At 44.0% G+C, this 25,624-nt stretch overlaps 1 protein-coding gene across 1 annotated transcript in view; it reads right to left on the reverse strand.

The window, feature by feature from the left end:
• The window catches only part of NOP53 (NOP53 ribosome biogenesis factor), a 952,413-nt gene that overhangs the window by 905,100 nt on the left and 21,689 nt on the right, over nt 1-25,624 (reverse strand). Inside the window, exon 2 of the mRNA XM_044062795.1 lies at nt 17,237-17,301. Coding sequence (XP_043918730.1) covers nt 17,237-17,301 — 65 coding nt within the window. The remainder of the gene's footprint in view (nt 1-17,236; nt 17,302-25,624) is intronic.

The following is a 25,624-nucleotide window of genomic DNA, read 5'->3' on the forward strand; positions in this document are numbered from 1 at the left end:
TTTAAAATGCAAGTGGGCGTATTGTAAAACCAGATCTGATGAAGCGTACCAGAAGAGTAAGCGAAAGCGCTTATCTGTTTGTTATCCAATAAATTATATTTTTCATTTTTTATCGTGGTAGTCCGACTAGTCTTCTTCTTCATTTTTATCTGTTTGCTATCCAATAAATTATATTTTTAATTTTTTATCGTGGTAGTCCGACTAGTCTTCTTCATCATAAATACTGGGTAAGCAAATGGGTGTAACTAACGCAATTCCTTTTTTGAACTGAGATACAAAATATGAATTGTCGAGACACAGTAAGGCCTTGCCAAGTTAAATTCTGGTGGCTACCAAAAAGAAATGATAGAAAATGGAAATTAAAGCCTAAATCAACCATATCTGAAGTACTGAATCTTGTAACAGAAATAAAAGAACGGGAAGTAGAATCTTTAGTAAGGGCAGGAGCAAATTACACAGTAAAAATTAAAACAGTATGGGAACAATACATGCAAAATAATGTTTTGGAGTGAGATTTAAGGGAAACCAGGAATTCAAAACAAAGGTAAAAAAACCTCCACGGTATCCAAGGCTCAAAGCACTTGAATTCCAAGCAAATAATTATTGAAAATAAAAGCTACGTTCTTCAGTCCATTTACTGAGACTTCTTCATCAGAACTACAAAACCTTTGACAATTACTCCTTTTAAATACCCCTGATTTCAGAATTTAACTAATCTATTCATATAATCGCTATGCACTTTAAAGAAACAGCTGTCTTGAAAAACAGTTGCCTTAAAAAACTAATTTAAAAGTCACTTAGAACCTTTAAAATAGTGAATAGCACATTACCCAAAACCTAACCACAACAGGAAATAAAATTACAATTTTGCTGCTATCATTCTTTGCACAGAATTAACTAAAACAATAGCAAAGGCCTGGTTTTGATTTAGCATCCAGTCCAGGTTGCCAGAGAAGTTCTTTATATTCTAAGATTTTCCCATGTCCTACCTCTGGCATCTTGTAGGACTATTTGAAAAATGGCAAAAACAAATTTCTTGAAGCCAATACACAAACTGGAACATCTGAAAAAAGTGCATTTTGCTGATTATCCTTCCTCACATCATACAAATGCTCATAAATCCTTGAGTTTCTACCCCACATAGAACAAAGGCACTAGTTACAGACAGCCAAATACACCAGCCCTACAGAATTAGTCACCTTTCTTAAATAGCTGTTCGGGCAATATTATTCAAAATCACCTCTTCCTTATCAATAATACAATGGCAATAATTACACCTACCACATTTTGTGGTTCCTGTCATAGTTTGCATGCCTTGTTTTTGATTTTACTAGTCTCCAAGTGTGTGTAATCTGTGAATAAGTCAAGAATTCAGCAATTTGTGTAATACTGGACTGATGAAAGCTACACAAAAACAACCAAAGTCTGCCAGGTTAAAAAAAATGAATTTTAGAGAAGAGCCGACTGCTGCTTCAAAGGGGAACTCAAATCCCACACACCAACCACCATTTTCTATAGAGAGCCAATATAAAGTATTTCTTTAAGAAATTGTTTAACCTGTGAAACACTACACAAAGGGGTCCATGGCAAATGTGCAGAAATGGCCGAGACAGAAGGCTCCTACTTGGAATGGGCCCTGTTTTAGCACCAAATAAAACATTTTTCCATTTAGAGAAGATTTTCCTAGCAGCACATTTCTTTTCCACCTTAAACACCTGCTGCACATCCTCAGAACAGAGGTTTTTGATTCCTTTTAGGCACCTATCACACAAACAGATTTAGTGTTTGAACATTTGGCTGACTCAGTGTCCTGTACAAGCAAGTCCCCCCCACCATGGTAATTTCTGGGAAGTAACCCTGGCCAGTTGTATCAGAAGGAAGAACCGGGGGGGGGGCACCATCAGCATCTTTAGAAGGTCCTTCCTTCCCTTCCACTTATGTTGTGAAGGGCTCTGGACATGACAGGAAATGGGAGAAAGAACATCCTGTACTGGATATTGAGAAAGTACCCATCTTCCAGGCCTCTTTGCAAGGAGTCCTGGAACAGAACTGTTTTGAGTTTTGCATGTCTTCAGAGGTAGATCTGTGGGACTCCCCAGTGGTGGGCTATTTGCAGAAACAACTGTGTGCAGTAGACACTCCTAAGGCTCTATCCTGGATCTGTTCTGGGTGTCTGCCACTATATTCTGCTTGGAAGGAATGTATGTTGCATGGAGACATAGAATGTGCTGAACAACTAGATACCAGGCTAATACGATCATTGTTTATGTAAAACACCACAGTAACGTACTCTGTGAGCATCTGTAACATGCCTGTAGTCCAAAGTTGGTCTGGAGGTTACAGGGTACTGATCACAGCAATCTTCAAGACTGACGGGCTTGTTTATGTTTTAATCCCCAAATTTCATGTACTCAGATGGAAAAGTGATGGGAACTCCCACAGCGGACAACTTGTTTGGCTCATTACAAGCAATTCTTTTCTTTTAAAATGGAGAACTGAAATTCTTGAGTGAATACTGCTGTACCTTTACTCAAGCTAGGCTCCACATGAGGAATCCGATTGGAAGAGGACATGAATCTTAGGGTTTTATAAAACTCCCTTGTTGAAGTCAGTTTTAACAAATTTAGGAAGTAAACTTGAGAAGCTTGTACATTCATGGGGAAAGAAAGGCAGCTATTATCATCATCATCTATGTATACTGTATGTCTTGTATATTTTTTCTGTATAAAATTTATTGTACAAGTTTTGTATATTTTTTTCTATAAGTTTTTGTATAATCTCTGTATGTGGAGCTTTTCTCAGAGGGCCTCTGCTGAAAATGGCTTATCCCAGTCTGACTTTCCCGGTAAACAAATGCAAAATAAAATTAATAAATAAATCAAGGACACATCTCTAGAATACTACTCTGTGATCAGGTTCCTGGGATAACAAACTCAAACGGAATCGGAGAAGGTGAAGATTCCTGGAAAATTCCAACGTTGATACCTGTACGGATGAAGCTTAAAATTAGGTAACCATCCTGGTAAGAAAAAGTGTTAAATACACTGAAGCCAGCATTAGGCTCCTACTGGGCAAGGCATTTGGTAATACTGTTGTAGCAATAGACAGTCCAAATGGAAGTAATTCAACAATGACTCTTCAGCACTCCTGTCAGCCACAAGCAATATCTACTGTAATTTGAATATGTGACACTGAACTTATAGCAGCTGAAGGCATGTAAAAAACAAGTCTATGTATCATAAAAATTTTACTCTACAAATTCAAAATTTTGGAGACTGAATACCATATGGTTTTAAGAACTAGCAGTCGAACAGAAGCTTTCAAACCTACAACTTCTCATCCCTTGGTACACATGGGAGTTTACCAGGGCTCAGTGTAAAAGTGCTCTCCTTTTCTCTCTCTTCACCAAGGTCTTGACTGATAAGTTACCTGAACTGATTCTTTACACAGATGACACATTGCTTCTGTTAATCTCAAATTCAAACAAGTTTTGCTAAACTATGCCAATGGTCCTTACGTAAATCATTCAAGCCTAAAGACCAACAATGTTAACTTTTAGTTATGTACTCACCATAACTTCAGATGTTTGGGATCCATCTCGCCTACATTCTGACTGATGGGTTCGGAGCCGATCCCTCGGCTCCGACTCGGCACGCTTATGCCAAAGAGCGAAGTCTCTTATTGGCTGAGCTTACTATATCCCAGGATGCACCACTACCAGTCCCCCAGATCTAGTTTGTCCGCATACATGCACACATGCACGCCCTGCTTATAGAACATCGTCAGATGAAACAAGATAAAACAGTAGAACTCAAAACCGTTCAATCTCTTCTGATCTCCAAGGCAGGGGGAAGGAGGGTGGGTATTAGGAATGTGGCGAGATGGATCCCAAACATCTGAAGTTATGGTGAGTACATAACTAAAAGATGTTATGTGATCCTATCTCGCCTACATTCTGACTGATGGGACAGCGTCCCTAGCACCTGAATCCTGGGTGGCTCACTGGAAAACACTCCGGAGTACCGTGGAACCAAATGATGCTCGCCCTTTAGATGCCACATCCAATTTATAGTGGGAAATGAAAGTGTGCGGATTGGACCAAGTAGCCGCAGCACAAATCTCGAGATAGCGAGCTTGGAATGAAAAGCTATAGAAGTCGCCATAGCTCTGGTAGAGTGAGCTTTGATAGATGTTGTAAGTTGCTTATTCAAGAAGAATAAGCCTGAGTTATACAATCTCAATCCATTTGGAGATAGTAGCTTTGTGATGGTTTTGCCCAATTTATTGTCTGAGAAGGACACAAACAATTGGTCTGACTTACGGATTTGTTGAGTCCTGTCTAAATAGAAGCGCAATTGCCTGTGAACATCCAATTTATGGAGAGTGTATTCTGCTTCATTGGAGAATTTTGGAAAGAAAACTGGTAGCTCTAGGGATTGTTGGAGACAGAAATTAGAACAGACCTTTGGGACAAAGGATGGATTAGGCCTAAGTGATACTCTATCCTTGTGAAAAATCAAGTACGGTGGTTTGATAGACAGGGCTTGAAGCTCTGAAACTCTTCTTGCAGAAGTAATTGCAACTAAGAAGGCCGTTTTCCAAGACAGATATTTTAACTCACATGTAGCAGCCGGTTCGAAAGGGGAAGATGTTAATGCACGAAGCACCAAATCAAGATCCCACGGAGGCGCAGGATGAAAAACTGGGGTCTTAACAGGCCCGCACCTTTAATGAAAGTTTTGCATAGTCTGCTGCTCATCAATGGAGGATCCATGGATTCGTGGAATTTAGAGATAGCCGCTAGTTGGACCTTAATAGTAGAGACAGAAGATCCTTGATTAAACAGGGATGTTAAGAATTTCAAAACCTCTGGGATTGGAGCAGTGATAGGGTCTAAGCCCCTGAGTTGAGCCCAGATAGCAAACCTCTTCCACTTACTGAGGTACAATTTCTTAGTGGTGGGTTTGTGGGCCGAAGATAAAATGTGAATAACATCCGGGTCTAATGTGTGACTTCTGACTAAAGTCGGAAGTGGAGGAGCCAAGCTGTCAACTTCAAGGAGTGAAGGGACTGATGCTGTCGTCCCGACTGATGAATTAACAGATCCGGAATTAGGTCTAACGTCCACGGATCGTCCACCGCATGTTTCTTCAGGTAGGGAAACCATACCTGACGAGGCCAGTATGGAGCAATCAGTATCATTGTGGACCCCAATTGAGAAGCTTTTTGAATGACTTTGGAGAGAATTGGAATCGGAGGAAAGGCATAAAGTAGCCCTGTTGGCCAAGGTTGTGCTAGAGCATCCATAGCTGCTTCTCCCTGATGTGGAGTCAAGGAGAAGAACCTTTTGCACTTCGTGTTTAGTGGTGTTGCAAATAGGTCGCAGCACGGCGTCCCCCATCTCCTGAAAACCTGAGCTGCTACTGTTTTGTTTAGGGACCACTCGTGAGGAGAGAGGATTGTTCTGCTTAATCTGTCTGCCAGTATATTTGATTTCCCCGGAATGTGGGTCGCTACCAAGAAATGGCTGGTAGCTACCGCCCATTCCCACACCCTCATGGCCTCTCTGCAAAGGGGGTAAGATCTGGTCCCTCCTTGTTTGTTTAAATACCAGACCACCGACATGTTGTCTGTGTGGATGGCGATTATGCCCTGAGGGAGAAACCTGTGTAAGGCCTGTAGGGACAGAAGTACCGCCCTCATCTCCAATACATTGATGTGGAGAAGAGTTTCGTCTGGAAGCCAGGAACCCTGAACTAACCTGCCCAGACAATGCCCCCCCCCCCCTGTCTGGGAGGCATCTGTCGTCAGGGTGACCACTGGAGAGGGAATAACAAAAGGACTTCCTTGATTTAGATTGGATGTCTGAAGCCACCAGCGAAGGTCCCGTTTGCATGTTTCTGTAATTATAATGGGATGATTGAGGGGAAGGTCCTGAAAGGACCATTGAGTTGACAATAGCCACTGAAGAATCCTCATGTGCAATCTTGCCAGAGGAACTAGAAGAACCGTGGCAGACATCGAACCTAAAACTTGTAGGACCATCCTGGCTGGGGCTTTGGATCTTGAAATCAGGGCTTGAACCTGGCCTTGTAAAGTTTGGATCCTTTCGGTCGGAAGAAAAACGCGCATCAATCTTGAGTCTATCTCTGCTCCTATGAATCTTATGCGCTGAGAGGGCAGCAAGACAGACTTTGACCAATTGAATGCAATTCCCAGGGTAGCACCCAGGGAGATGGTGGCTTTGAGGTTGTCCATTAGTAGATGCCTGGTGGTGGCAGTCAGGAGCCAGTCGTCCAGATAGGGAAACACTTGGAATCCAAGACTCCTCAGGTGAGCAGTCACTACTGCCAAACACTTGGTGAACACCCTGGGGGCTGTGGTGAGACCAAAGGGCAGTGCACAAAATTGGAAATGACTGTCTCCCAGGCTGAAGTGCAGATACCTCCTGGACGCCTGATGTATCGGTATGTGATAATAGGCGTCCTTGAGGTCTATGGAGCACATCCAAACATCCTTCTCCAACAATGGGAGAATGGATTGTAACGTGACCATTCGGAATTTGGATTTCGTGACGGATTGGTTTAGTCTGCTGAGATCCAAAATTGGTCTCAGGTCCCCTGTCTTTTTTGGCACTAAAAAGAACCTCGAGTAATTTCGGATCCGATCTGGTCTGTGGGGACCGGTTGGATGACTCCTTTTTCTAGCAGCTTTAAAGCTTCTGCGGCTGCAATTTCCCTTTGACTGGGTGGTGGGTCCGGGATTTTTTTGGACGGTGGGGGTGAGCATGTGAATGGGATGGTGTAACCTCCGGCAATGATCCGAAGCACCCATCTGTCCTGAGTGATTGACTCCCAGGCTTTTAGGTGCTTGGCAAAATGGCACCCGACTGGCTCTGGAGCAGCACAGCCGGGCAATCCCTCACGAGGTGTGGGAGGCTGAAGAGCCACGAAAGGACTCGCGGTCTCCAGAATTGCGGAGCCCTCTGACGGCGTCTCCCAGAAAAATTTCCCCGTCCTCTGCCTCTGGAAGGGGAATCTTCCTGCTGTTGGGGAAAAAACTTACGTGATTTACGGAACCACATCTTCCCTCCTCCTTTAGCCTTGGGATAAGGCCGAAAGGGAGTGGAATAACGGGCACCTACGGCAGATAAAGTTTTTCCCTCTTGCTCACAGCGGGTAAGGGTGTCTTTAACCTTAGGTCCAAACAAAGAGGACCCATCAAAGGGAGCGTCGGCGAAGGAAGACTTGAAGGCCTCCGAACTGACACAGCGAGCCAGGCTTGTCTCCGAGAGCCACGCCTGTGCCTGCCGCTCTACCCGCCTTCGCCGCATATGAAATGAGCCTCATGGACGAGTTAGAAATTGACGTAAGGATAGCCAACTGAGAGCTAACCGACTGGGCTAGCTGCTCAGGTAGGTTACCCGAGAGGGAATCTGACAGCTCCTTGACCAGATCCCTCTGAAGCCTGGTAAAATATGCCAAATAATTCAGAGACCTTAAAGTAAAGGCAGCTGAAGTCAGGGTGCGCTTCCCGTACCTGTCCATGCTCCTAGACTCCTTATTAGGAGGATGGACGGACGTTGAAGCCTCTGCCACGTCCTGTTGTGTAGCAGATGCCACCACCATGGCATCTACAGCCACGCCTTTAGTGAGGAACTCCTTCTCGGGTGGGGCAGACAAAAATTTATTAGGACGAGAAGGGACTGGTTCCACGGTATCCGGATGTTCCCACGCCCTTTGACAAACTAAATCCAGGAGCTCGAAGGGCGGAGACACCCAGGAGGCGGAGGGCTGAGCCCCAAAGGCCTTGAGGAGCACTGACTCATCCGCAGAGGGGGGTTTGGATATCCAGCCGCCTCGTTGTTTGAGGATCTCTAAGATGTCTGCAAATGAGACATCATCCGAGGACGACTTCGGGGACCCTCCGCATCATCAAGATCAGTGTCCGATGTAATAGACTCGGGGGAGTCCACGTGCTTCCTCTTGCACGATCTCTTCCTTGGGGGTTCCTCTGAAGACAACTCCGAAGAACCCTCAGGAGGAAGGGAACCCCCAATGGGGGTAACCTCAGGCCCAGGGGCTCCGCTGCCTACGGACAGGGAACTGCCAAAGACCCAGTCTCCACGCCCAGGGAAGGTGCCGGTAAAGCCGGAGAGATGGTCAAGACTTGGCCAAGGCACTCCTCATAGCTCTGAAAGCCGGACCCCCAGAATCCTGGGAGTGTCCGGTCCCCGGAGCCATGATAGCCGACGGAAGTCCCGCAGCCGAAGCACCGAGAGGGAGGCTCGGAACAGATAGCATAGGTCCCGAAACATCACCCCCGGGTCCAGCCGAAGAAGTCCGTGTACCAAACTCGGACCCGAAGGCCCGGGTTGGAGTAAGGGTCGGAGCCGACCCTAAGATCTCCACCGGCTCCAACAGCACCTGCTCCGACAGAGCCGAAGCGGTCGGAGGAGGAATAGCAATGGGATGGGCACGGGCTTTCGGCTCCGAAGCCAACTGGGTCGGAGCCGAAACAAATTTTTGAAAGACTGGGGACTGGAACAGTCTTTGGAGCACCCTGTCTATATCCGAATCCGACATCCTCGATGACTTAAGAGGATACTGAACGGGTTCGAGATGGCCTCTCCAACGGCCCCAAAGGGCTAGGGGACCGGCTCCGAGGCGACTCGATGACTATCGGCGCCGAAGGAACACCCACACTAGTTTCCATCGGTGCCGAGGAGGACTTCGGCGCCGAGGAGGAAGTGTCTGAGCGGGCAACCCTTGTCGGCTCCGAGACCAGTGGGGCCGAAGGTGACCCGCCTCGATGCCCCAGCCATCGGCTCCGAAGCCAGAGGAGTCGAGACTGGTGGCATCGAGGCAGACCGTTCCGCCCTCGGCTCCGAAGTCCTTGGAGCCGAAGGAGAAGCCTGCCTATGTCTTTTGGCGGCCGGATCCGACGGACTGGTCGGAGCCGCCTTTTCTTTTTAGCTGGAGAAGGAGAGGATGCTAAAGCTTCTTCAAAGGAGGGTTTTATTAAGCCTTTAAGAATCAGTTTATTTTTCCTCTCCTGGAGGACCCTCGAGGAAAAAGCGTGACACACGCTGCAGGACTCTTGTAAATGTTTTGCACCCAAACAATAAACACAGACAGAGTGGTCATCTGTGATTGACATTTTAAAATTACATTTGGTGCATTTTTTAAAGCCCGAAGGCCTAGGATTCTGAGACATTATGACCAATAATACAGAAATTGTCTGACAGCAAGAACAACACTATCCTAATTTGACTTAACTTAACTGACTCTACAAAAATCAGTTTACAACTGCCGATTTAAACAATCCGGTACAACAATAAACTCAAGGGGATCTGAAATCCCAAAGGTTTGAGAGGGGTTGACTGACCGGGAAAGGCCCTACAGATGAAGGAGGCCTGAAATCAGAAACAACGCCCAATCACACTACAAGTTTTCACAAAAAAAACTCCAATCACTACACAAAGCACAGAGTAGCCGTTAAAACAGCTTTTTATGACAGGAACAGCAATTTTCTGACAGAAAAAAGTAAGTAAAATACTACTCAGCTCAGCCAGCTCGAGACCACGTCTTCGCTAGTTAGCGGCAAACGAGATCTGGGGGACTGGTAGTGGTGCATCCTGGGATATAGTAAGCTCAGCCAATAAGAGACTTCGCTCTTTGGCATAAGCGTGCCGAGTCGGAGCCGAGGGATCGGCTCCGAACCCATCAGTCAGAATGTAGGCGAGATAGGATCACATAACATCTGCCTCTCCAAACAAGGTAGCAAGCTTACCACCAATCTTGCTTAAGACGCACATAAAATAAATCACTACCCCATTTGTGTCTAAATACAAACACTTACATAACATTTGACTATTCACTCATTTACAGCCCACACAGAATCATCACTAGTAAAATCCTCTCAACACAAACTTTATTACAAGATTGGAACTCCCTTGCAAAGAATGTACTTCTCCCAAAACTAAAAGTACCATCTTCCTGTGTCTTCCTGTGTTAACTCTACATCTACAACACCCAAATAATACAAACTGTAGCGCACACGATCCACAGATTTGCACGCCTGGCAGACTCTTCCACCCACTATTATGACCTCTTACATTTCACTGGCTACCCATAGTTGGTAGAGCCCCTTTCCTTATGAATTGCCTACTTTACAAAATAAAGATTGGCATACTGCCCACCCCAAGATCTAAACTATCATTCAAGGAAGACACACCCTTTAAGATGTACGCAAGTTAAATCTACTCAGGACAGTTTTAGGGAGTAAAGTCCTGACAAACAGAAAAGATGTTTATGTCCAGTTATAAGACGTCAAAATAAGCAACTTAAGGGGGGAGTTCTTGTAAGGAATTAGATGCTCACTGTTGCACAATTTTTTTCCTGATCAGCACAGGTTTCTCACAGAAAAATGAAATACAATAAGGGTCCCCAGTAAAAACACTTTATCTGCCCAAGTTTAAGACACTGAAGCTGACCAAAGTTGAATGAACTCAATGCTGACAAAAGTCTACAGACACACTAGTGGCAAGATGTTCCAAGTTTTCACTGCATCCATATGTCCCTCTTATACAAGCACACAGATTTTATGAAGAACATCTAGGTGGCTAGTATTAGAGACACTTAATTTATGCTCATGCACTACTTCTTTGGTCCAAACTCCCTGGACCCTTACATCCCATAAATGGCTTCCCAAACAATCTTTAAGGAATGTTTAAGACTACCCTGAAAGGGACTCCCAGACTTGGCTTTACTCGCAATGTCCACAATTAGAGCTTCTTAATGCATTCTTAAAGCACGAGAGGCGAGATGCTGCAAGGATGGGCATGCTGCCACCTTCCTTTTTCTTGATATACCAAGGGTGGGCCATCTCAACTGTTGAGCTTATATAACCCACTGTCTCGGGAAATGCCCTTGCAGTGATTTGCTATAATTATAGATTTGAAATAACTGTTCAGGAACACTGTTTTAATAAGGGAAGCCTCTCGTGGAACAAAAACTGCCTCAGAAGAAGCAGGTGTGACTGTCAGGTTCAAAGACAGTCCAAGGGTTTGGATGCAAACCAAGGTGAACTGTTCTAGGGTTGCTGTCTTAATTGAGCATTTGTCCCTATATATCTATATATCTATTTATGATTGCCTTTGCCTGGCTCCATTATTTGCCTTACACAGGACTACTCTGTGAATACACACAGTACAGCAGACAAAAACAAAACAAGCAATTGGACAGGGACGTGGCTACCCCTGCTTCAAAACCTTATGCAACACCTGTTTTCCTGGGCTAAGAGTATATGAAGGCCAACATATTTCACAGCTGGAAATGAAAGCCTTCAGGAAAGAGAAGAGGCATACGGGCTTGCAAAACTGCCCCCCCGAACTCTGGCAAGTGTCAAATTGTGAGAAGGTCTAAATGGTTTTCCCACAGCACTTTTTTTGTGGTGGGAGAGTTAGGATCAGCCTTCAGTAGAAGCCTGTACCTTGCTGTTTTTTGGGGGAAGTCTCTAATGGTACTCTGCAATAAAAGGGTAACAGGGATGAATCAAGTCTCTGTTCCTTGGAAACTGGTGGGATACTTAAGAATCTTAACTTTTCCAGAGAACTGAAAAAAGCATCCCAGAGTCAAAATCTGCTGAGTCATTTGACTTGTGAAACATACATTTCTTCACTCTTTTGGAAATAGGGTTAGCAGCCCCTATTCCTTATGCAACAATGCAGGAAAGTGTTTAAATGAGGACTGTGCACTGGAATGGGTTTTGATGGGTAGGGGATGGCAGGAGTGAGGGCGAGTCACAGCTGCTCTCCTTCAGGGTCTCAGCCCTGAGGGCTGCTAGGCTTAGTCTCCGATTAACTGCCAAAATGTAGGAAAGCCCAGTATAAATAAAAATGCCAAGTTGCTTTTTTCCTGACTCTAGTGGAAAGGCCAACACTTGGTAGGGTACTTGCAACTGTAGTTGGGTGCAAAAGACTGAAAACAAGTGCTTCACAGACTGCATGGTATACCCTTTTCCTCCACTCTCCTGAACATTGGTTAGCAAGAAGTCCAAAAACAGCTTCTCAAATGATAGCTCAGTTCAGAGCACTGCTGCTTGATGTAAGTCACCAAGTCATGCATGTCTTAATGACTGGCCCAGTGACAGCTGCCCAGCGTGATAAACTATGCACAATAAACAGGCACATCTGAAAGAAAGTAAGCCAAATTAAGAGGCAGGATGGAGTAATTCTAGCACCTTATCTTTAATGTTAGTCAAAATCAACTGAAAAAAAATCTACACCCTCAACTTACCAACTATCATTGTACTTAGTGCACATAACAGTCACACTCTAACCATTCCCTCAAGACCTACTACATCCCCCCTTTTTTGTTTAAAAACAGCACACACAAAAGTTCAGTGAAAGTAATCTGTTATATCAGAATGTACAACTGGTACAATTATTACCATTCTAAATTTGATGTACTACAATATCTTGGATTATTAGTTTTGTTGTTGTTGTACCTGAAAACAGTCCACAGTGACCAACAAGGAAAAAATATACATCACCATATCGAATTGGAAGTTTAAGGCCCTGAAGAACAGGCTGACAACATTACTGCTCAACAAATCTCAATTGCTTCAGCCCCACATCTCAAACTATTCCCCAACAATGGCAGTATCTCCCCAACAATGCCAGTATCTCCACTGAGAAGCCATGAGAGATTCTTCTGAAACATGACATTATAGTTTCTCCTTCCCAGTGGAATGTGCTCTGGCAAACAGCACACTTCAAGATCTGATCTCCAGCCAAAGGGGCCAGAAGACTGATCTATGCAAACATTCCTTTAGGTGGACTTTGTTGCCTGTCAGAGGGGTTTAGTTAATCTGACTTTGCAAAGAAAGCAGCATCGAGTTTTACTGACACTATGACTTTCTCTCCCCAACCCTCAAAGGAATACATTTTCTGAAGACTTCATTAAATCAAGTCAGAGCAAAGAGCCAATCATTTATCCTAGTCAACCACCCATAAAAGAACTATTCAGCATCTTAGAAGCCAGTTTAGCAAAGTCATGTCAAACTTTCTGACACAATTACACAGTTGCTAAAACTTGGAAAACAATACAGTCGCCAGCAACACTGTCAAAAAATGAGTACACCTCAAAGGTTCAGTCATTCGCTTTCATTAGCAACATTTAACCAGTTTGGCATACCTCTCAAACTCAGAGCAAGAAATCCGGACAAAGCCATAAATTAAAGTGAGACAAATGCCCAAAAATACAGTTTTTAAATATTACTCTTACAAAACTTAAAAAGTTGACAGAATAACAGGTTTTGCATTAACATGAATTTTCTGAAAGGTAGGAAGTATGAAACTCAAATGTCCATCTCGGTTTTCCAACATCATTCTTTAATTATTTGCATTAATTTGCCAGAAAACCACAAGTTTATGAAAACATGGACCAAAACTGAGGCAAAATCTGGGCATTCTGTGAAAATGTGTACAGCTGAGAAGTAGTTCCTCTTACACCTGCCGTCTTAAGTTAGTTCATATCCAAAGCAGTTTCACTACACGAGCCAGAAACTGAAAAGGTGACTACCATAGCTGGTCTTTTCACTTCAAAAAGAAAGCAAGTCTCCAAATTTCCAAAAATACTTTAGAAACCACCATCCTCTACTACCATCTGTTTACACACACAAAGCATCACTTCACTGAACTCTAGACTACAAAATGCATTAGTCCAAAGTGAAAACAGTCTTGGCAAAAATCCCCAACCCCAGGTCATTTTCCACAACTCCCATTCCACAAAGCCAGCAACTCTGAATGTTTGAAGAGCCAAGAACACAAAACAAATACAAGTAAGAATAACGTACCCCCCCCCCAAAAAAAAAAAACACAGCAACATACTCCAGGGAGAAAAATTACAAGTTTTAAGTTTGAAGCAACTGTCACTTACATTGTTTATGTATCTTTTGTACTGCAACCTACTTATATGCAAAAGCATATTTTCAAAATTTCTGTGTGTTGTTCTCAGTGTGCAATGATATGGATTCTCACAAAAACAAAACTACACACAGTCTCAAGAAGCAGTATACTAAAACTGGACCAAAAAAAAAATTCACCCCATAAGAAAACTACTGAAAATAAAATGCAAGTGTTTTGTTTTCAGAAATGATTATACGCTCAATTTAAAATAACGTAGCCTGAATAAATCCTTAGAAAAAAATAACATTTTCCCCTAAAACCTAACATAGTAACCAAATACAACACAGTAAAGGTGATCATACCCAAGAACAAAGCACTTGTTATAAAAAAATATTTTTTGCATGTTATAATGGAGGTACTCTTTCAAACACAAATAACAATGACACCTAGTGGTAAAGAAATGCACAACAGGCATTGACTTCACATGAAGTTTGGGGGGGGGGGTACAATTTAAATGTAAATTGCCAGCATGATTCCTCTTTTTTTTTTGGCAAACAATTTTTTAGAAGAAAAAATATTTTCAGGCTTCTCTTCTAAAGCTCTGATACTATTTTATAAAATATTAAGATGGCTTGAAATGTAGTATCACCGACATTTGACATCACACAGTCTTAAGATAAAAAGTCCGCAGCGGTAGCGTTGTTGCCTCACAGCAAGGGGTTTTCCCGTTCGATTCTCGGCTGAAGAGCGGAGAGTGCCTTCTGTGTGAAGTCTGCATGTCCCCCCCCGCGGTTATGTGGCATTCGAAAGACATGCGTAAATGGGTGTGCCTTCGTTGATGGTTGGACGTCGAGCTGGCACCTCGGTGTTCATGAAAATCTACTGCCAATCATTAGCGGACCGGAGTTCTGCTGTGGCAACACCTAACCGGGAAAAGCCGAAAGACAAACAACAGTCTTAAGATAAAAAGAGCCCTTTTTTTATGATGGCATAATTATTCCTGCCCAATCTCATGTTTTAATGAAAACATCCTGCTTTGGGCATCTGAAAAAGCCAACTTAATAGCTGATGTAAGTGGCATTTTCTGTAGTGTTCAAATTACCCACACAGCTACTGATATGTCATGCTCAAGATTATGATTTTGAAGTTGTTGCAGTGTTAGCATGCTGCAACATAAGTGGAAAATGTAATATGCATTTATGTCTCAGTTTAAAAAAATCTAATACAAATTCAAGGACAGAGTATATATTTTTGTATGGTGCTTGTAAAACACCTTTGAACTAAAATAACCCGAATGTTTAAGAAATGTGGTAAAAATCACCTTCCTGCAGCTGCAGGCACTGGAGAGTAGCAAAACAAGTCAAGTGTCAACAGCTTGTAGTGTCAGTTTTGACACCTTAGGAACATACCTTTCAAATGTCTAGATTTTTGCCTCATATTTTTGATCTGAGAGAATTGTATACGATAGTGATTCAGAAGCAAAAAATGCAAGTACTCCACGGGTGTAAGATACAGGCGCTTCATATTCCTGCCATTGTACGTCAATGAGCTAGGAAGATATCACTTCCCTATGTCTAGCACAACAGGGTGACAAGTACTAAAACATATGTTCATAGGTAGGTACTAGGCTATCTGCCCGAGGGCATTTATAAGCCTAGCCAGAATGTGTTGGCTTTCGCCGCCCCCCCCTTAGATTAGTTCCCTGTGCCTCTGTCTAGCAGAGACACTGAAGTGATCCCCGGGGTAAGCTTTCTGTTTTCTACCGCTACGGTCACTTCATCTTATGCATTTTAATATTCTGGTATCCCCCTTCCGCTACAATGTGCCAGTCTGATTGTGTGCAGTCTGATATGACTATACCAGGCTCCTTTTTTCCTTCATTTGGTGCTGTTGCTACCCACTTAACTCTTTTTAATCACAAATGTATTCTGCTTTTTTTATTATTGTATTTATCTTGTCATGTTCTAAAATCCCCCTGCACCAAACCTTGCCAGGTATACTCAAATATTTTCTTCATTTCTTCTACATAGCTTTGCATATTAAGCTCTGCTGCATACCACTGACATTAGGATTTACAACAACCCTACTGCTTGCATTAAGGCTGCAGTAAAATGTTCTTTTGTCACACACAGATTTTTGATTCATAGATACATTAGCTGCAATGAGAAACAAGGCTTCATTATAGGCTAATTAGCATGTCTATGATTCACTGTTAACTATGGTAAAAGCGGATCAGCACTTTCCAGTGGCCACCACTGTCAAATAACATAGCACTTTCTGTGGTAGTTAACATTGGTGGCTGCATTGTGTTAGCAACCCTCCTCATTCAGTCTGCCATACAGAAGCACACAGTAAACACACACCACATACCCTGCACCTGTCCCTATTATCAGAACTACAATGATGTTAGTACGTCAATCTCAGTGATACACTGTGGAAAACCACATTAATTTTTTTTTATAAGCAGCACACAGAGTTATGTTAATGCATTAAAATAGCTCAACAAAGATGTAATTAAAAAAAAATTTCAGATCCAAGGTTTGGTTTTCCTTTAAGGATGCAAGGTTGCATACTGTGAAATTTGGGATGACTCCCACTGATCTCTTTACTACAGATGCACACTTATAGGCCTATTTACTCAGGATAATCTGTAGACCATTTGGGTTAAAGCCGTAAAAAATATTTATATTATCATTAAAGTAGTCGGTGCCGTCAAACAAAAAATACAAATTTTCTCCAAAACAAAAGATACAGATGCCGTTTTGTACTTGGCCACTACCTACCTAAACAATCTGGTGATAGACCTAGGACCAGAAAACAAAGCAGCAGAGTGCAATACAACTGACATTATTTTAGCAGACATACAAAACTGCTTGGCAAGGTAGTGTCTCAGCAGCACTCCCAAGTCTATGGGAATGGAGGTACACAGGGTGATAACATCTATAGTTGTATGTAGGTGCTCTCATCTAGCATATCCTTAACTGCTTTAAGCCACTCTCCAAAAATGCTGAAGGGCCTTGGGTTCAAAACCTCTTGCTGTTACAATCAGCCTGAAAGCTGCTGCCCAAAAAGGTTTCAAACACCCGTTTATTTTAAATCGCACTGAAGCAACTTTCCTACTTCAAACAAGTCACCATAACTTCACCTCTCCTTCTGTGAGCAAAGTACATGCATACAAACTGAACAGAAAACAATTAAATTGTTTTTAAAACAACCTACACATCCACTGGAAACCATGCACTTTAAAATGAAGTCAGAGGCAGCTCTATGCAGGCAGCTGAACAAAACTCTATTGTGAGGACACAAATTAAATGCAAACTGTACCTTTTTGCTCATTTCCAGTATCCACAAAGAAGAGTGTGTCATCAGATTTTTCCGAGATAAGACCCCTGAGAAAAATGGTAAAATACATTAAAGCGCAAACACTAAACTTGCAAACACAATACCCTTCATAACAGAAACAAAACAGTAACAGAATGTAAATGTTTAGCTGACAATTAGCAATACTTTTTCTGACAATTGGCAATACTGAAATGTCTCTTTCTGTGGAAGGATCGATACAATGTCTTAGATAAGTACCTGTGCAATCCTAAAGTCGCGTGCAAGTAAGTGCTCACTTTTGAAAACTGTTAAAATGTGTTTCTAATTAATGTACAGTATTAGTCTGCCAACTTGCATGTCTGGGATGTAATAGCTAGGAATTATGTGTGTAAATGTCTGTAAATTAGTCTCTATATGTTTACAAAAATAAATGTAATGGAGGCAACGGAGCACAGCTCTAAAAGTCAAGAGTATTTATTCCAAATGCAAATAGGTGAGCGCTTTCGCAGCCAAAGCCACTTCATCAGACAAACATAATGCAAAGCTGTAATGCTTTTAAATAAGTAGCAGCCAATCATACATCAGAGTCAATTAAGAATAAAAATAATTAAAGACAGCAACTCTTAAAGACAAAGCATCCCAATAATCATCATTAAAAATCAAAAATATACTTTAAAAAGCAAACAAGGATGCAGAGACGTAACAGATAGCCATATAGTCTATCTAAGGGTCTATTAACCAAGGCAGGTTTAATAGAAATCTTGTCATTTAGACCTTTCCCTACGTTTGCTCTCATCCTTATAATCCACTCAAGTTCTTTATTTTCCACCTTAATTCTTATTGGAACCCCCTCTATGGCCCATTTTTACCACTTCTGTAACCATAAATTTAAAAGTATGTAAATTGCCTAACTTGATAACATGTTTGGCTAAGGCATTGGTGTCAGCTTGTCTAGATATATCATAGGTGTGCTCTCTCATCTTATCTCGCAACCTGCGAGTAGTCATCCCAATATAGAAGGAATGGCAGAGAGTACAATAGGCTAAATAAACTAGGCTCATAGTGTTGCAATTGGCACTAGCTTTGAAACACAACCTTTTCCCTGTATTCGGATGTTCAAAGCTTCCCCCACTGTCAATCAAATGACAAAAGTTACAAGTGTTAAAGGGATATGTACCTACAGGTGATTGTGTAAATTCACCTATGTCATGTCTAGGGTGACAGCATATTTTTAAGGGACCTTTTAATTTTATAGGTATTATCTGGGAATCTCACCCACTAACATACGTATTCTCTCATTGAACAAGGGTATGTTCCAGTGTTCAGAGTAGACATCCTGCAAAAGCCTGATGTTACTGGCATAAGTAATATGTATCCTCATCCCATTATTCCTGTTAGCTCTCCACTTGCATGTATGAATTGGAGCGGAGAAGTATGGTTTGCCTTCATATTTTCTTGTCTCAGATACACTAGCTATTGCCATCCCAACTTCTTTTTTTTATTATATCCCCTATCCAGGAATCTTCTAATACAATCAACTCATTGCCCAATATAGAGTCATAGGTTGGTACTGGGCTATCTTCCCGAAGGCATATGTTAGCCCAGCCACGTTGTGTGGTATTCACTGCCCCTTTAGTAGTTCCCTAGACCCTTGTACTAGCAACTAGTACCCTTGGCCCCTATCTAGTAGTGCTGTTGGTGTGATCCCCGGTGTGAACTTTCTGTTACCCATCCACTCATCAAGGCTCCTCTTGAAGAGGAATAGTGAGGGGCTCTGTCTTATGTAGATTGGGACCCTGTTGCATAGTAAGGGAAGTTTCTGCGAAGGGAATCTATCCCTCCAGCATGTTCTATTCATTGTTGTGTTGAGGTTTATATCCCTAGAGCGTGTAGTTCGAGTAGATTTGGTTTTGCTAAGATGGAGCATGTTCAACAATTCTGGGTTGGACATGGCTCTGTATGTTAGACAGAGATCGCCTTTGAAAAAGTGGTATGCAACAGAGAACAGTCTTAGTTTTTTCAATCGTGCTGCATAGGGCAACTGTTTGAGGCCAGTAATCCTCTTGGTTAGGTACCTTTGTGGTCTCTCCAGCTGCTGGAGATGTCTAGTCAGGTACATTCTAACTGGTGCATTGTACTCAATAATGGGTCTGATGAGGGAAGAGTAGAGGGGCACCATTACATCCTTAAATCTTGATGTGAACCCTTTCGTGATCAGATGGGTCACATAGAAGGATTTTCTAACCACTTTGGCAACATGGTTATCAAAGGAAAATAGAAGTTATGTTCTTACCATAACGTTCCATGTTAGTTGTCTTCTTCTCGCCTTCTTCTTGCTGGATGGGTTCGGAGCCGACCTCGGCTCCGACTCGGCCACTCTAAAGCTCGAGAGTTGGTTCCACCAGCTCGAGGCTCCCCTTATATCCCACAATGCTAGGCGAGAGTTACCTCAGATCTCGTTTGTAAGCTAACCCCAGCTTATAATAGTAACAGTATAACTGTAAACAGAGTCCACCTCTAACAACAGGAAGAAAGAAGGGTGACCTACATCCTGAACCAGGAAATATGCATAATAGCATATGTCTAAGAAAGAGGTGGTAGAAAGAGAGGTCACAATCACAACTCCTCTAGGTCTGTCGAGGCCAGGGGGAAGGAGGGTGGGACGCAAGAAGAAGGCGAGAAGAAGACAACTAACATGGAACGTTATGGTAAGAACATAACTTCTATATGTTAAGTTGTCGATCTCGCCTTCATTCTTGCTGGATGGGACCGCGTCCCTAGCACCTTGTCCCGGGTGGCCTAACGGAACAGACTCCTGAGAACAGTGGAACCAAAGTTAGCTCTATGCCTAGAAGCTAAATCCAACTTATAATGAGAAATGAAAGTGTGAGGAGTAGCCCAAGTATCCGCTGCACAAATGGTGTCAATAGGCAGTCTGTCTTGGAAGGCTAAAGAAGTAGCCAAAGCTCTGGTGGAATGGGCTTTAGGTTTATCAGGCAGCTTTTGATGTCTAATTTCATATACAAGGGAAATCAAAGATGTTAGCCATCTGGATAATGATACCTTTGAAACTGAAAGTCCCTTTCTGCTTTCTGCATAGGAGACAAACAGCTGATCAGATTTTCTGAACTGTTTTGTTCTATCCAAGTAGTACCTCAATTGACGGTGAACATCCAGGCAGTGTAATTTTTGTTCAGACCTATTGGAGTATTCTGGAAAAAGACAAGAAGATCAATGCTTTGATCTAGATTTGACGTCGAGACCACCATAGGCAAAAAGGACGGGTTAGTTCAGTAAAGATACTCTGTCCTTATGAAACAAAAGATAAGGAGGACGACAGCTGAGTGCTTGAAGCTCTGAAACTCTTCTAGCTGATGTAATAGCTACCAGAAAAAGAGTCTTCCATGATAATAATTTTAAAGAACAGGAGACTGCAGGTTTGAAAGGGGGGAGAATCAAAGAAGCAAGAACTAAATTTAGGTCCCAAGGAGAAGGAGGATTTCTTATAGGAGGTCTGAGAAGAAAAACTCCTTTCAAAAAGGCTTTGCAAAGCTTGTGGGACATTAAGGCAGATTCAGAAATACCCACATGAAAGTTAGAAATAGCTGCCAATTGAACTTTAAGTGTAGAGGGAGATGAACCTGCATGGAAGAGTTCAGCTAGAAAATCAAGGACTAATTGGATGGAAGCAGTGAAAGGATCTATGTCCTTTCCTTGAGCCCAATATGTGAAGCGTTTCCACTTACTCAAATAAATCTTCCGAGTGGAAGATTTATGGGAAGCTATCAAAATATCTCTAACAGAGTGAGATAATTGAGGAAGCCTGGCTAAGGTTGGAGCTGGAGGAACCAAGCAGTGAGGTTCAGAGAGGGGAGGGAGCGATGAAACTGACCCGACTGATGGATCAAAAGATCTGGAACTAGGTCCAGATTCCACGGTCGCTCAAAAGAAAACGATGTAGAAAGGGGAACCACACTTGTCGAGGCCAGTAAGGAGCAATGAGGATCAATGAGGCCTTCTGAGCGATAGCTTTCTGTATCACTTGAGAGATTAGTGGGAAGGGAGGAAATGCATACAGAAGTCCCGGGGCCAAACTTGGACTAGAGCGTCTCTGCTGGGTTGGCCTGGTAAAGGGAATAGAGTGAAATATTCTCTGCACTTGCTGTTTTGGGGAGTAGCAAAAGATCGCAGCAAGGCTGACCCCACTTGAGAAAAATTTCTCTCACTACAGAGTCTTTCAGAGACCACTCGTGAGGCATGAGTATAGCTCTGCTCAACTTGTCCGCAATTTGATTGGACTTTCCGGGGATGTGCGTTGCTATCAGAAACCGCTGAGAAGAAATCGCCCATTGCCACAGTCTGAGTGCTTCTCGACACAGGTGTATGACCTGGTTCCGCCTTGTTTGTTGATGTACCACACTACAGACATATTGTCTGTTTGGATTGCAATCGTTCCCAAGGGAAGAGAGTCTTGAAGGGCTTGCAACGCTAAAAGCACTGCTCTCATCTCCAGAACATTTATGTGCAAGTGGCATTCGTTTGGTTGCCATGTGCCCTGGACCGTCCTGCCCTGATAATGCCCCCCCCACCTGATCAGGGAGGCATCCGTTGTCAGAGTAGCAACCGGAGGAGGTGGAACAAAGGGTCTTCCCAACAAGAGCTGAGGGGAAGACATCCACCACATGAGATGATTTTTGCACGCTTGCGTGATCATAATGGTGTGAGACATTGGAAGTTGCTGGTATGACCATTGAGTAAAGAGCATCCATTGAAGGATCCGCATGTGGAATCTGGCTAATGGAAGCAGAGGTATGGCCGCTGCCATAATTCCCAACACTTTCAGAACTAACCTGGCTTTGATTCTGTTGTTGTTGAAAAGGAGTGATACCAGTTTGTGAATGTCTGTTATTCTCTGATGTGTTAGTCTCGCAGACATGTTTACTGTATCTAGATTTGCGCCTATGTAAGTAATACTGCGACAAGGCGACAAAACAGACTTTTCGCAATTTATTGAAATACCCAGCTTTTGACAAACGCGAAAAGTGTAATCCCTGGCCATCAGAAGGAGATGCTTGGTGGGAGCTGTGAGGAGCCAGTCGTCCAAATATGGAAACACCTGGAATCCTTGTCGTCTCAGGTGAGAAGCTACCACTGCCATGCATTTGGTAAACACCCGGGGGGCAGTGGTGAGACCAAAGGGCAGGGCCCTGAACTGAAAATGACTGGTTCCCAGCCTGAAGCGGAGGAATCTTCTGGAGCGTCTGTTCATTTTATGTGATAGCACGCATCCTGAAGGTCTATAGAGCACATCCAGTTTCCTTTGCCCAAAAGGGGAAGGATGGATTGCAGCGTGACCATCCGAAATTTTGTTTTCTTGACTGATCTGTTCAAGACAATGAGATCCAAAATTGGTCTCCAGTCCCCTGTTTTCTTTGGAACTAAAAAGAACCTTGAGTAGATTCCGGATCCTTGCTGGTCTGCTGGAACTGGCTGAATTGCTCTTTTTGCAAGCAGTTTTGAAATCTCTAAAACCGCTAGATCCCTTTGAGCGGGTGGAACATCTGGAAGGGATTTTTTTGACTGATTTGGAATGCGAAGAAAGGGGATAGAATAGCCTTTGGAAATGATGGACTGTACCCATTTGTCTTGAGTCAGGGATAGCCAGGCTTCTGGGTACAGTGACAATCTTCCCGACTGCCTCGAAGATGGGCAGTCGGGCAACACCTCAGGGATGCTGAAAGGGCTGGTCAGGGAAGGCTTCCCGATTGCCCTGGTTCTGCGGACCCCCCCTGCCCCTAGGGCGACGTCTACCATTGTTATTCCCGCCTCTGCCTCTGGCAGGGAAACGACTCTGTGCGTCAGGCGAAGTCCCTTGAGATTGTTTACGGAACCACATCTTTCCACCTTTCTGGCCTTTGGGGTAAGGCCTAGAAGGAGTAGAAAAACGGACTCCAATGGCAGAAAGGGTCTTGCCATCAGTTTCGCACCTAGTCAAGGTTTCTTTCACTTGAGGACCAAAGAGGGATGATCCATCAAACGGGGAGTTAGTGAAAGACGTCTTGAAGGGGTCCGCAAAATTGCATAGCCGCATCCAGGCATGCCTACGTAAGGCCACACCTGTCCCTGCGGCTCTGCTCGCTCCATCAGCCGCGTAAGAAAGAAGGCATGGAGGAGTTGGTTATGGAGTTAAGGGTAGCCAGCTGCGTGTTCATCTTATCTTGGAAACCCGCAGCTGTAGGGTCCTTTAACATTTCACTCGCTTCCTTGATCAAGTCCCTTTGAAGACGAGTAAAATGGCACAGGTAGTTCAGCGAACGCATGGTAAATGTCGCTGGCGAGAACATCCGCTTCCCGTACCTGTCCATGGACCTAGATTCCTTGTTAGGTGGATGGACAGGTACTGAAGGATCGGCTAGCTCCTTCTTAGTGGCAGCAGCTACCACCATAGCATCCACAGAAACTCCTTTTGTTAAGAACTGTTTGTCTGCTGGTGCCATTATGAACTTGGAGGGTCTCCTGGGAGTGGGGTCCACTGAATCAGGAGCCGTCCATGCCTTCTTAGCAACCACCTGCATGAGGGGGTCAAAGGGGGGGGACACCCAGGAGGTGGAAGGGCGAGAGCCAAACGCCTCAAGATACACAGATTCGTCCTCCGAAGGGTTGAGGGCTGGCCAATTTCCCCTCTGTTTCAGGATCTCCAGAATGTCTGCAAATGAGACATCTTCAGAAGGGGAACGGGGGGAACCCTCAGAATCATCCAAATCTGTGTCTGACGTGATGGACTCAAGTGAGTCAATGTGTTTCCTCTTACACTTCCTCTTCCGAGGGGCTCTTCTGCCAAATCAGGAGAGGCCTCGGAAGAGGATGAAATCCCCACAGGGGGTTCCTGAGGAGCTGGCTCTCTGCGGTCCGGGATGAGGGAGTGAGTCGACTTAACCTGAGGCACTGTAGAGGGAGGGGCGGACGGAGCCGACTGTGGAGTAGAGCCAGGCTCTAACACACTCCGCATGACCTCGAATGCACCCCTGTCAGGCAGAGCCAGAGGTCCCGCTCCGAGAAGCTAAGAACCCCCTCGGCACCGACAGTGATGGCTCCGAGGCGATGTCGGAGCCGAACTCACCAGCGCCCGAAGCACCGAGAGGGAGAGGGGGTCGGACAAGGGTCCGATGCCACTCACCCCTCAGAGCCGACGAGGGAAGTCCGGCGCCGAGATTCTTCCAAGGAAGAAAACTGAGCCGCAGCGGGCGAAGACAATTGTATCGGCTCCGACGCTATCACAGTCTCGGTTCCGGCCGACCCGGCTCCGAGCTCAAGAGAGTCGAAGGAGGCATATGTTGATGGACCGCGGCAGGCATCGACTGATGAGTCGGGCTCTGAAGCATCTGGGCCAGTGCCTCGGACTTAAGAAGTCGACTCACTACCCTCTGAAGGTCATGATCCGACAGCCTCGATGACCTAGAGGAGTGAGATCTTTGGCTCCGTTCAGACAGCAGGGGAGATCCTGGAGGCGAATGAACGGAGCCAAGAGATGGTGACCTGGACCTCTTCCTAGTTGTCGGCTCCGAAGGTCTGGTCGGAGCCGACATGGGAACTTCTACTACCTCGGCTCCGGCCGGAGCCGAGGGAGCCACAGAAACTGTGGACTGAGACTTATCGGCTCCAGCCGGAGCCGATGAAGGCAGAGGTTGAGAAACCTTAGGTCTCGGCTCAGTTGTCGGAGCCGAAGACCTAGATGCCTTAGAGGGTTTCCCTGTTGAAACAGATAGGGAATCCTCTGGCTTGAGTAAGCCTCTTAATATCAATTTATTTTTTCTTTCCTGCAGGACCCTGGGGCTGAAGCCATGGCACACAGCACAGGAGTCCTGCAGGTGCAAAGGCCCCAGACAGTAGACACAAGAAGTGTGAGCGTCTGTCAGAGACATTTTCTGACAGCACGCATCACACTTCTTGAATCCAGAGACCTTTGCTTCCTTAGACATTTTTTAACAGGTGTAAACAAACACACACACAAACACACTAATTACACCCTGTCAAGTTTAAATTATAATAAAAAAAACCACTAACTAGGATTTTAAAATAATACACACACTCCACTAGGGAAGAGAAAAGGCCTGTAGGCCCAAGGGAAGAACCTAAAGTTCTTGAGGGAAAAAAACGGGAATTTTTTAGAAGGGCATAAAAATTTCTCTAAACTAAGGGAAATAAGTAAAAATATTAAAATTAAAGGGGTTTTGATAGACTAAATTACACAAGAAAAAGTCACTTACCAAGAACCGGTAGAAAACCAACCTCGATAGTTTAGCGGCAAACGAGATCTGAGGTAACTCTCGCCTAGCATTGTGGGATATAAGGGGAGCCTCGAGCCGGTGGAACCAACTCTCGAGCTTTAGA

The sequence above is a fragment of the Protopterus annectens genome, chromosome 1.part0 (assembly GCF_019279795.1).
Source record: "Protopterus annectens isolate FY-2018-M chromosome 1.part0, PAN1.0, whole genome shotgun sequence".
NCBI classification, from domain to species: domain Eukaryota; kingdom Metazoa; phylum Chordata; order Ceratodontiformes; family Protopteridae; genus Protopterus; species Protopterus annectens.